This window comes from Podarcis erhardii (assembly GCF_964252035.2).
Source record: "Podarcis erhardii genome assembly, chromosome: 8".
Classification (NCBI taxonomy): Eukaryota; Metazoa; Chordata; class Lepidosauria; order Squamata; family Lacertidae; genus Podarcis; species Podarcis erhardii.
This window is the reverse complement of record NC_138499.1, coordinates 52,910,739-52,924,158: the sequence shown is the minus strand read 5'-3', so window position 1 is coordinate 52,924,158 and position 13,420 is coordinate 52,910,739. Positions and strand designations below refer to the sequence as shown.

General features: G+C 40.3%; 1 protein-coding gene across 6 annotated transcripts in view; it reads left to right on the top strand.

The window, feature by feature from the left end:
- The window catches only part of LOC309349290 (cadherin-19-like), a 71,424-nt gene that overhangs the window by 39,419 nt on the left and 18,585 nt on the right, over positions 1-13,420 (top strand). For all 6 annotated transcript variants that reach the window (XM_081875099.1, XM_081875097.1, XM_081875094.1 and 3 more), the window contains 2 exons: positions 469-605; positions 3,710-3,831. In XM_081875099.1, the coding sequence (XP_081731225.1) occupies positions 469-605; positions 3,710-3,831 (259 nt within the window). The remainder of the gene's footprint in view (positions 1-468; positions 606-3,709; positions 3,832-13,420) is intronic.

Here is a 13,420-nt window from a genome sequence, read left to right as displayed (position 1 = left end):
AGGGGCTCTTTTCAGCTCTTCCTCCTTTGCTCTGCTTCTTTGACACGGCACCAAGCCAACCATGATGAAATAAATGTACGGTTATATCCCAACTAAGTTGCCAGTGTTACTCATTTCACAAGTGGCACTTCGCTGTTTCTTTTGAATTGAGTCACTCACCTGCTGTGAGTCTGCCTGCGCAATGAGAATGAATAATGCATTTTAGATTTGGTTCACATTAATATAGGTCTGAGGCATATTTAGTTTCATAGAAAGAAGCGCTTTGATCTTGGTAGCAGTGAATTTTAAATGTTTATCAGTGTACATTTTTCATGATTTCTGAGCAGCTGGAGAACACATCCATATTCATATCTACACCACTCTCCTTTCTTCACTGACAATAGCTTATATAGCCTTGTTTCAGAAGTACCATTTTTGTTCAGTTCTTAAGAAAGTCTCCATCTCCCCCTTCCCTACTTTGATGTGCAGGTATTCTATTGTCCACAGCAAGCATTTAAAGGGATTTTTCAGCATCAATGCACACAATGGAACAATCAGTATAACCAAACCTCTGGACCGAGAGATAGCGGCTTGGCACAACATAACCGTCTCAGCCACAGAATCAAGTGAGTAAGACTTTAAGGAACCCTATGCTTGAGCGATGGCATGAATTCCTTGCAATTATCTTCAGTATATCTCTTCTTTCTGAACTGAGAAAATAAGCTACTTTTTCATTATTTCACCGTTGCTAGCTAACATTATGTAGCATTGCTAAAATGATGAGTTGGAAGCCAAATAATGTTTGATCTCCCAAGTCTTGGATTCTAATAAAATATTATACCATTTTTTAAAAAATAAAATAATGGAAACTAAAACAGTTTTAAGTTACACCGAAGCATATAAAACTGCTCTCCTGGTACAAGATCTTATGTTAAATTAGACCCCAGTTAATTTCACAGCAGATTTTTTGACTGGTATGAAATTAGCCAGGGTTTAATTTAACACCAGTCAGAAACCTGTGTCTCAAATTAATTGTGAAAGCAGGGCTTTAATCAGCTAGACTTCCATACAGTTGCAATTAAATCAGGAAAGCATACCTTATATAGATATCACCTGTCAGTTTTGTCTCAAAATCAAATGCAAATTGCCTCGTTTGTGCTCTCACTTACAGGTCACCTTGCCTTAGGGAGGTAATTCCAAAAAATCAAAAATGTAAATCTGGAACAGTGTGCCAGAAACTTAGTGCCTAGCAATAAAAAGAGTAAATGAAAACCACAAGGGAACAATTTCAGATAACTTGAGATTGTCTTGTCAAAAAGATGAGCTGTGGGCTTTTCATTATAAAGGATAATGCACACACAAATTAAATTATACCAAAATAAAAATTACTTACAGCATGGAAAAACTATACAGATTTTTTAAATAGAATCCTAATAGATTTTAAACTGAGTTCAGTTTAACTCAAAATAGTATGGCTCGTTTTTCCCCTTCCACCTTGCAACATTCCAACATATCACATGAAATTTCGAATCTTCATTTTCACTTTTGTTCTGTTTCTTTTAAAACAACAACACAGAATGACAATAAAGAGATCTTCTTTGTGCAATATCCCAAATAGTAATCAGTAGTCTGTTATCTGCCTCTACATATCTCTCATCTTTTTTCTGAAATCACAAATTCTCACAAAATTCCAATTTTAGAAAATCTCGGATTGCTGTATGCAATGATTTATAAGAACTGAAAATCAGAATAGATTTAGGGAGCAATCCTATGGACAAGAAAAGTGAGCCAGCAGAAATTTACACCAGATCCAGACCCCATTCAGCAGTGGGGCTGCTGCTGCTGCTGCTGCTCTGCCTAAGCCTAGCAGAGGTGAGACACTTCCAGATAGCATTCTGTGCTGGGTTGCTCGCTCTTGTGACTGAGCTGAATGAGCTTAGGTTGCAGCCTAAATCCTCCCTTTCTGGTCCCACCCCACCATGCCCCTGGAACATCCCTTTTGGAGGACTTACTGAGTCCTGAATAGGATGAGCAAGTTACAGTGGTGTATCTTTGGCTAAACCAGGGTTGGGGACTTAACCACTGCATGCTAAACTGCTCATCCCAAAGGATCTTGATACAGGATTGTCCCATTAGTGACAGACATCTTTAATAAGTACAGTTTCCCGATGCCTGTGGCAGAATTAGGATATTAGGAAAGTTGGTTGTGCAGCATGCATACAATTTTCATCCCTTGCTGACTAGGAAAGCTACAGATTACTGAGAAAAGCCTGGTTGTCTGAAACTATCTAGAGATAAACTATCCAGAAAGAAGTTCTATACCTGTATGCTAGCTTTTATTTTGTTCAGCTGGGAAGTGATAGTTGCCATATTAATTTGGTCAATATAAAAAAATGCATTACATAAGATAGAAAATCTAGTTTGACATTTTTGTTCTCCAGAGGTTTTTCAAAAAATATTGAATTAATTTCTGTAATCCTACCCTCATTTCTTAAAAGCAAGTCACGTTAGTTGTTATCAAACACTGGCACAGCTAATTGGGGAGAAGAAGAAAATTCCTCTTTGGAACAGCAGGTGTTATGATAAAAGAGCCTAAAACATTTTGTTCAAAACAACAAAACAGAACTATTTGGCATTATTTGTTTGTCAAAAAATGTCACAAAGGCCTTTATTCAAAATATGGGTTTTATTTTTGCTTTTAATTTTATTCACTATAAATTTTATTCATTTATTCATTATAGCAGATTTCCATTGGCATGACTGACCTTGTTAACATGTCCAAGTTTTACAACCAGTTCCTGCAATCCCTTTCCTCTTTTCAACATAAGGGAAAATTAACCTTTTCTGCTTTTTCTAAGCAATGATATGTTGCCTTGTGGAACAATATCCAAAGACTAAGAAAATCCCATGAATAAATAAAACTGTTGAAGATAGCCAATGGAGAGAATTTTAGATTTCATTTACTTGTACAAGTAAAGACAAAAAATGGCTTTATCAAGTACTTCTTGAAAATTAAGCTTATTTAAGTGTAGGACTGCGAATACTCTGTCATACCTGTCTTAAGCAAAAGATTCATTTGTTCAAAAGCATTTAAAATTATCATATCTTCTGTAAAAGAATTGCTAGAAAGAAGGAAAGTAAGACAGTAAATTCCTTCCTTCGGTGGTTCTTGTTTTCAGTTATTTTCTTTCACATTTCTCCATATCTCAGTTATTGCCTACTCAGTTCACTTACCTACAACATTTGTCTTAAGTCACATCAGGGAATATTTGTTTGGGGTGTTTATTCTTTCGTGGCTCTTTCAAATAGGCAATTTGCCGCTTGCACTGATCAAAGGAGGAACTTGCCTAAATGAACTTGTCACATGCTCTAGAATGTTGTACTGTATGTGACTCAGTCACAGGTAGTCATGGAATGCTAAGTGGTTACCCCTATTGAAAACACTGTATCAGCACAGTGGATAATGCTATGCCAAATGACTATTATTTTTATTATTATTTCATTGTGACATATAATAAATATGTAACAGTCATACTATTTGTTGCTGAAATCAAAGGCACAGTACGTCTCACAGGAGAGGTGTTCTCTTTTTTACAATAGTCCCGTCTTCTAGAGCTGAACAAAGCATTTTAATGACAAAATTATATATCATACTACAGGGTCGCACAGTAGACTATGAGCTGCCAATTTTGCCTTTTATTTATACTTACTTTTGTTTCCTTTGCTTCAGTGAACCCAAAACAAACATCGAAAGTGAATGTTTATATACATGTTCGTGATGTGAACGAACATGCACCAGAATTTTCGGATTACTATGAGACATATGTGTGTGAGAATGCAGGTTCTGGACAGGTAAGATGAAAAAGTCTTGTTGATCTCTTTTCCTCCCTGCTGAGATCTGCCAGTGCTCATCCTTTCTTGGCTGCCTGAAATCGTGTAAGATTTTCTTATTTGGACAGGTACTCTGGGATGAATGATTTCTTTCAGTGGCAGCTGATTTTAGTGGTTCATATCATTGGAGTACTTCTCCTTTCCAGTCCACCACAGGAGGTAAATGGAGAGTGAAGCCTTGCTTTGACCTCAGTCTTGTTGCATCTCCTCATCTGCATTGCTTTCTGTTTCACTTTTGTTATCACTGTGGGTGTTTGTTGACTGCTTCTTTGGATGGCCATGAGGTAAAAAATCAGTCATATGATCCTGGGTTTTTCATCAGTGCTTGGCATCCCTTTAGATGGGTCATTGCTCTGGACAGGTGTTTCATTGTCCACCGTTGAAACTGGAACTGATATATTGGGGCAGGTATACAAATTTTGAAGAAGAAATGGAACTGGTAAAACTGTGAAATGAGACAAAAACAGAAATAACTGACTGTAATTGATCTGCATTGTCTTCTTACCTTCTATCTGCTTCATTCCCTGTCCTCTCAGTGCCAGGTTTCCATAATGCTTGTTTGTGTTGTTAATAAGAGCTGTAGTCCTTTTCTTTCTGTGTGTCTGCCTGCTTCCCTCCTCTCGTATTCTCTCCCGCAAGCACAATATTACTGTGCAGGTTCAAAGTTGTGGTTGACATTCATCAGCTGTGAAACTGAAATATAATGTCATAGCTCATTTTAATCAGATACAGTTGATGAGAATAGTTCACGTCCACCATCACCGGCTACCATTCCAATTACTGTCACTGAATCCAAGAGTACCCTAGACTACTCACCAGATATCTAGAGGAGGTTGAATCTAATCACTAACATGAATCCTCCTATCTTCTGTATATCTCCTGCTTATGATTCACTCAAACTTAGGACTAGCTACTCAGGATGTTAAAGGGGTGGCTTGCAGGAATGTCAGGTTTTTTTTAAATTGGAATTGGAATCAGGATTGAGACCACAGTACATAGAAAGGGAAGGTTTAACCCTTCTATTTTGACCAGAATCCTGGGGGGGAAAGTCCACTATTCAGTGGTTTAAACTTTTAAGATGAGCCAGTCACTTTTATGATCATTCTATACCAGTTATTTACCTCCTTTTGTTAATCCTGGTGCATGCCACCTTGGGATTTTTTTAATGAAACGTGGTATATAAATATTTTGATTTAAACATATAATGTCCTGTGTACTAATCCTGTACTCCAGCTTCTATTGGTTCACCAGCTGTATCCAGACTACATCTGGGTCACACTTTTAAAAGAAAGAAGTAAGAGCAGTATATTAAAGACATACCACTTAGCAGCCTCATGTTTATCTTGTCTGCAAAGAGGGACATGATAAGATCTCTCAAATGCCTGTTAGCTTCCGCAGAAACATCACCAGCATCTCATAATAACCCATGGTATTGAAAGCTGATGTACAATGAGTAGGGAATGTGTATTGATCACTCTATAAGGGCACAAGCCTCATACGAGTGCCATCGTGATGAAAACAAGAATTGTGGGGGCCCTAGAAACCAATAACAATGCTATTCAGGTGAATCATAAATGCCAAGGTCACCACACAATACATCAACATTGCCAGACACGCAGCAGGTGGGCCAGAAAACTGCAGGTTTTAGACTGTCTAGCGTTCTCCCTTTTAAAAGGGTAGCACGTATATTTTCAGTCACTGTGCCAGTTTCTTTCAAGTAAATCCTCTCCTGGTGTCTAAATAATGTGAAATTGGGCCTTATGAACAGCCAGGAGCATGTCCCATTTCATGTATGCTCTTCCTTTTAAAAAATAAAAATAAAAAAATTATTAAGGTTTTTTTTAATACAATAAAGAGAAAAAACAGCATCAGCAAAAAACAAACAAAAAAGAAAAACAAACATAAAATTTGGCATCATGTAATAACCAATTTTTCTTCATTTTTGGACTTCCTCACGTCTCTCGCTCCTACTTTCCAAATTTATAAAACTTGAATATTTTTGTCTAGATCTTAAATATCTAATTTTACCATAATGTTTATTCAAAATTTATTTTTCTCATAAAATTCACTCATTCTCATAATCTTTTCACCAAACTTTATGGTGCCCTGTTATTTTCAAATCTCTCATCCTTCTTAACACTCAAATAATTTACAGTGTTTTTGTAAGTAGTCCTTGAATTTCTTCCAATCCTCTTCCACTGCTTCCTCTCCCAGGTCTCGGATTCTGCCAGTCATTTCATTCATGTATGCTCTTCCTGACCAATTTCTGAAGAGGAGAAATAATGTGAACTGGGCCTTCATAGGCTGTGTGCTCAAATAGAGGGTTTGTTTCACACTGAGGACTAATTGCCTAGTGAAGGGGATAGACTCACGCCCAGTGGCAACTGATGTGCACTAGACCTGTTGGGACTTCTAAGAGGTCATGTGGTGTGGCATAGCCAGGTCCTCAGCTTCCTCCCTTGCAAATATATTCCAGACACTTAAGCATTGCTGTTTATAAATAGGCAGCACCTAACCAAACGGAAAAATGTCATATATATTTTTCAGAATTGTTCTATGCTGGGAAAGAACGTTGTGTAACCTCCACCTGTTCTGGTTCTTCTTCTTTCCTTCTTCTTTGCAGAGAAACCGTAGAGACTTAAAACATTGTCATTTCATCAATACTTAGCACCTAAATGAGCAGTTGTATAGGGATAAGCAGGGTTAAGATTCAGTGGATGTCTGGTTGAGTCAGGAGGTTCTGGAAATTTAGTTTGGTCAGACTAAGCCCTGGTTGCCCTACCTAATGGAACAGCATCTACTGATATTTCTCCAACAATATCTCAGCACTGATCCTGACCAAATATATGAACCAGGGCTAAGATTTCATAAAGCCCTCTACATAGTTGTGCTTCGAGCCCCAAAACCCATCCCAAATGGAAATAAAGACACTGTAGAGACAGAATTTAGTTTAAATGTTAATGGGCAAATTTTGGCCACAACTTTATTAAAATACACAAATGTGACTGGCATTGGCTTAGACATTGGTATCAAACTATATCTGGCTCCTGCCCCACCCTGCAGGAAGTCTGGAAGGGTAAACAACCAGCAGGGGGATCTCCGTCAGTGTATATTCACTGGTGCTCACCCCTGGGGTTTCTGGGGGTCCTGGCATGGCCCTAGCCCCTCTCTGGGCTTCGGACGAGATCCAGACCCCCAGATTCCTTTAATGGAATACCCTATTCATTGGAGGGGCAGGTGATGGCCACACCTCCCCTCCCCACATTCCCCTAAACCAATGCCTAACTGCCAAACCTTACAAAGTTGTGACGATTGCAAAGAGGTAGGCAAAAACCAAGTTGCCACAGCCAATCTGCCACATTGGAAAAAATTCCTACCTGGCCCCCATTCTAAAAACAGGCAACCAACTGAAGTCCAAAGCAAGGCCGAACACGACCTAATTAACGGGTGGGTGGGTGTTCAGCAGCGCAAAGCAAAAGGAGGTCCCTATGTTGTGCTGCCAAATAGATACCCCCAACTCCCAACCTTGCCACGCTGCTAATTGGATAAAGGTCATTGGCATAACTGTGGCACCACTGGCTTGGAGCGGGGCAAGCCCCGCCCACAAGCTGGTTAGGGAAGAGTTTCAGGGCCGAGCACAACATGGACCCTCTGTTAGGAGGATCCAACTTACCTTAAAAGTAAAAAGAGATTCTTTGTTCATGTGGCTTACATCTGTTCAATCCAATGTAGGAGAGTCCATTTGTAAAATTCCCAATAAAATCACTTCCATAGAAATTTTGTTTAGTATTTATCAAGATTCTGGAAGGAAAGCTGCATTTAGTAAAGTGATTGCATCCTCTTTTTGCCTTTATTGTGACTTTTGGGTGCTCTTGAACTTTTTGATTTACCCTCTGGCAATGGGTCTCTCTCTATATGTAAGTCCTTGGGACTATCATATGAAAACATAACTTGGTAATAAAAACTAAATGTAAAAGGAGATTGATTTTTCCATAACTCTATCCATCATGCTTACCAGACACTTTAAATAGATTTCCATTATACTTTTCATGTCAGTGCTCCACACCTTCCACAAACTCAGGCATCGGCTGCACAATAGCTGACTTTTTCTTACACAAACCAAGTCCAGTGCACTCCTAGAGTTGGATTCATTGGTCTGTAAAACACTTCAAAACAGGATGTGCATGAAAGGAACTCAATAAAATGAAAGTCTAATCCTTTGATAGCCATCAGATGTAACAGAATAATACCAGTAAATTGTGTGTTACATTTACATGAATTTACACTGCCTCTCTTCAGCTCTCAGAGCAAACTATAAAAGCCTGGGCAATATGATCAAATTAAAACCTGACAAAACAAAGATCTTTTTTAATTAGCTCCACACTGTACTTTAACTGATTTATTATTCCCTGCCATTTCTATAGTTCTTAAAGAGCAAAGTAATTATGCCATTCACCTACACAACACACACATGTAAGACTCCCATTTTATACATTATGCTGGTTGCTAAGATTCTCATTTGATAGATGCAGGGTTTAGGCTGACAGAATGTCTTTCCCAAGTCCTTGTGCAGCAGAACTTTGAATTAACATCCAAACAACCTGTAGAGTATTTATCGCTTATAAACTGCTCCTAAGGTTCAAACGACATGCAGGGGTCACAAACTTGGATCTGCCTAAGTGGCAGAGTGTGTGATTTAAAGTACCAAGCGGAGAAATGGGTGAGACAGAGTGAAGGAACATGCACACAAAACACGCCATTTTACTATGTACTTTCCTTTCCCAGGTTACTTTTTTTCTAGTAAAATGTCTCATATCTGACCAGAACTAGGGTAAAAATGACTTTGGGGTGGAGTAAATTATCACTTGCCCTTTCCTTTAACATGATCAAGGTAGGTTTGAGTCTGCTGTTATTTGGAGACACATGTCTTTGGCTCTCTAGTCCATTCTGGGATAAGACTTGCCGCAGTAAAGCATAAACGTTCAGGACAGAGCAGTTGTCAGTTTGCAAATAAATCCTATTGCTTTTAGTTGTGCTTACTTCCAAACAAGGGTGCCAGAATGGCGGCAATATATCCAGCAATATAAAAGGGGACCAAATTTATCTTAGACGCTACAGCAGAATTAATCTGACTCAGTCAGAATTACCACAACCTGGTTCTGACCTAAAGAAGATTGAAACATTCTGCTTCAAATGTGTTTGTAGACAAGTAAGTAAGCAAGCCGAGCAACATTTGTTATTGTGTATTATATGTAGGGCTGAGCCAGAAGGGAGCCCCCCCCCTCTCTCTCTCTCTCTCTCACACACACACAACTTTGCTAGAATTGGAAGAAGTAATACACTTTCATCATTTGTTCAGGATAAATAAAAAAAAGTTTCATTTTTGATCCCTGATAGTTTGTGATCCCTGATTGTTTAGGATTGTGCAAATGATTTGTACAGTGAGCATTGCTTAAATGACCTTCATTTGCCCTTAGGGATGTCAGACAATAACCCCAAAAGGTTGGCTGCCTAGTATTTTGGCATTCAATACATGATCCCAGATGGCTTGGATTACTTGCACTGGAATGAAATGGGGGGGGGGGAGAGATATGGGCAGCAAATAAGCTGCAAAGTGGAATGCTGAGGTGAATGTTTTGATTAGCCAATAAAAAAGGAACACAGATTATGTGGGGCATTGGTCCTCAAACCATGGCTTTCAAGCTGAAAAAGAAACATGAGGGACACCTGTTGTTGTTGTTGTTGCTGCTGCTGCTGCTGTTGCTGTTACCAGTCACATTTTATAACTGTTTGATTTCAGGGCCAATTTAAGCATTATGTTATTGCTCTTTAAAGCTCCCAATGGCTTGTAAGCAGTTTGTGTGCCCAGGCTGAGATCCCCTGACCCCATGTGACACCTGGGTGGAATAATGACTCGTGACAACGTGTTCTGGCATTAAAATTGGCCGCAACTTTATAAAACTTTCAGATGTCGGAAGACCTTGGCTTTGGCACTGGGTGTTTATCCCTCCCAGTCCCTGTCCGGGGATCTGGGGCACATCAGGGTTAACCAATCTGTCTGGGGATTGGGCTGGCTTTGGAAGACGTATGTTTAAGCAGAGAGGCCCCCCCCCCATTTCACCGCAACACAGGGGAGTGCACTGACAACCTTTCAGCGTATGGCCAGTGAATCCCCTCAACACAACCCCTTTAATGGGGAACCCTGGGATTGCCGCCACGGCGGGGCGGTGTGTGTGTCACCACTTCACACACACACCATTTAGGGAAGATAGATTAAAGGATTCCGGCCAAGGCCTAAAACTGCCAAAGTTGTGACATTTTGCTACGGGGAAGGCAAAACCTGCCAATGCAGGGGAAATTCCTTCCCGGTCCTTTAACGGCAACCATTGTAAGACTGCAGCAGCGCTCGCATACCTGTAAAGAAGAAGCCAGCCTGCAATAAAAGACCTAAATGAAGGGAGGATAGGGTGGGTGAAGCTCTGGAGCTGACTGAGAGCTCCCAGGTAGGCTCCACCCTCTTTTATGCTTAAAGAGCGGACCCTGCCCTCACTTGGTCCGCTCCCCTGGCTCCGCCTCCCCAGTCGTGATTGGTTATTTGAACTGAGGTTTGGCGGGAACCTCAAGGTTCGCGACTTGGGGAGGTGGTCCAGGAGTGCTCTGCCAGAAGTCACATAGGATCAGGGGTACTGGGCGCGGGCACACAAAAGGCGCCCTCTGTTTGATGTGGAGAGTGGTCATTATTGGAAGAACTGCTTACAGCCATATATACCTGACCAAACTTGTTTATCACCATATGTTGCTAGTTTACTAGTGAAAATGATTCAGTTTGTAAGTAACATGGATCAAGCCTTCTTCGTGGTGGCTCTGTTTTGCCAGAGTGCCCTCCACTCTCTCCATTGCCTTTTATGGTTTTCGTAAAAACTTTAAAAAAAATTAGTTTGCATTGGGATGATTTTGTAGTTGTTTCATCTAATAACTGGTTTATCTGCTGCTGTATTTTAATCATTCATAAAAACACAGCTTGAAGACAGTATTCAATGTTCACACACCCTTGGAGAGCATGAAATCCATGAAAATGGTTTTTTATAAAAGCATTTATATATTATCCTCTCAAAAAATATCAGGGTGGTGCATATCAGTACACAAACCTTTAAAAAACCCCTTTAGAAGTATTACAGAAGAATCATTAAAATGAGTGGCTACTCAATAATTCTTTTACTAACCAACAAAAGAAAATAATAACAACAATAATAGTAGTGTATCCCTGCTATCTCGTGGACATTACAGTTGCTTTGCATGAAGGAAGAATAATATTTTTTTCTGAGGGTGAGATACTATGTTTACTTGTATCTTTCTGAAATAATACTGTCCTCTCTAATACATATTTATTCTGGCACAAATACCTGCAATTTGTGTATCATCTGTGAATTGACTTTGATGCAGCAATTTACTTGACCATTTACTTATTAGCTCGTAAACTGGATGAATGTGTATTCTGCACTTTGAAACAGAGATAGCAAGGCAATACATATTTACCCAGCACTTAGCATAAAATAAAATAGTCAGCAATTACAGTCAAAGTGAAAGCTACTTACTTGACATTAGTTCTCTATAAAAGAGAGATAATGCTACAAATGCCAGGAAAAATAATAGCTTGAATATAATTCAACCATTTTTTAAAAAATATATAACTAGGGAGGCATTCTGTATAAATTAAAACAATATTGATAATCTATATGTAGTGGATCAAGAAAAAAAGAAACAATAAGTGAAAAGTATTGGAAAATGTCAGCAGAGACCAGTTGTTTTATTTACATGCACTTCTAGTCCATGGCAAATTTGATCCCTAATTGTGAAATTCCTACCTGTTTTATGTAGGAAGATGAGAATGAAGATAATATTTTATAAAACAAGCAAGGGTCCATATGAACAAGTGGAACATGAAACAAAATGCTGCAGACTGAAGTGCTATTATTCAGAGCAGGGATAGATTTAGGGGAGTGTAACCAGTTTGGTCACTGTAGGGGATGTCACAACCATTTTTGCCATTCCACTGTTCTTCCCCTTTTGGGGATTCCCCCTCCTACACACCTTGGTGTTTTTCTAAAGATCGCTATTGCTGTTGTTTTTCTGCAAGGTTTGGAATTTCCCCCAGACCTGCTAATACCACTCTCTTGTGTGTGGATGTTGCATCTTTGGCTATCGGAAGATCTACACATTGCAAGTGGCTTCACTAAGACTTTATAGGATTTTCCAGAAGACAGCAAGCCATTTAAGGAGGGTGCTCATTTGAATATGTGAGGGGCAAATGGAGTCCTATGGCTTCGGACCAAGTTTCCTCACCCACCCTGCCCCCAGTGTGAATGTACCTTCTGGCCCTGCCCCCAGTGGCTGTGCATTTCGGTTTAGTGAGGAAGGGACCCTACAGAAATTCACATGGAAGACTCCTCCAGTTCTGAGAACCCTTAACAGCAGGCTTCCTCAAACTCAGCCCTCCAGATGTTTTTGGCATACAACTCCCATGATCCCTAGCTAGCAGGACCAGTGGTTAGGGATGATGGGAACTGTAGTCTCAAAACACCTGGAGGGACAAGTATAAGGAAGCCTGCTTAACAGGTTCCCCAAAGGGTGTGGGAGCTGTATTCATCTAAAGCATGGGTTGGCAAACTAAGCCCCTCGAGTCAGATCAGCCCAATTGCCCCCTAGATCCAGGCAGCCAGCATAGTGCGCATGCACGGTGGTTTTTGTGACTCAGCCAGGCTTGGGGGTCAAAAGTGAGACGGGCGGCTGCTCAAGACAAGTCCCTTCTCTGTCTATCGCATGCACACAGCAATCTTTTCTTCCGGGGTGGAGGGTGGAGAAGAGGGGAAAGGAGCCACAGTTCGGATTTCCACCATGGAGCTGCCAGTGACTGACCTCAGAAAGGGCAGTTGTGGCAGCAGGGGCTCGGAGGCGCCTCAGGAGCGACGCCTGCCAGTATCTGTAGTGGCAGTGCTCCCCACCGGAGGAAGCGGGGAGCGCCTGGGCAGCTGCACTCCAAAACAATTATGTGCTCTGCTGAGGAGGCCGCTCATTATCTACACAGTGCAAGCCATGGAAAGGTAAATAGCTGCCGCCTCATCTTCCCTCACATGGGGAAAAGAACGTTTTAGCTTGAGCGGCACCAGCCTGACTTAGCATGGCCAATGGCTTTTCTCTTCACCCACACATCCACACATGCTCTCCAGGGCTGACAGGAATGGCATGCTTACGTCAGCCCCCCCCTCCACCTTACGAGAGAAATAATAACTGTCAACACGAAAAATGCATGTTGTGTTAATATTTCTGTTCCATTCCATTTTTGCATCCATCTGCATTAAAATACAAAAACAAACCATGAATGTATTGTTTCAGAGTACAGGTATATCAGTTTCTGTGTGCATTTTGTTTCTGTATTAACCTAAAGTATATATTCTGTACACATTTTGGTATGTTCTTTGAGCTGTGAAGTATAATGCAAAATTTGAAGTGCAAGAAAACGGCAGTTTGAGCCTGAGATGTGAATCAAGTA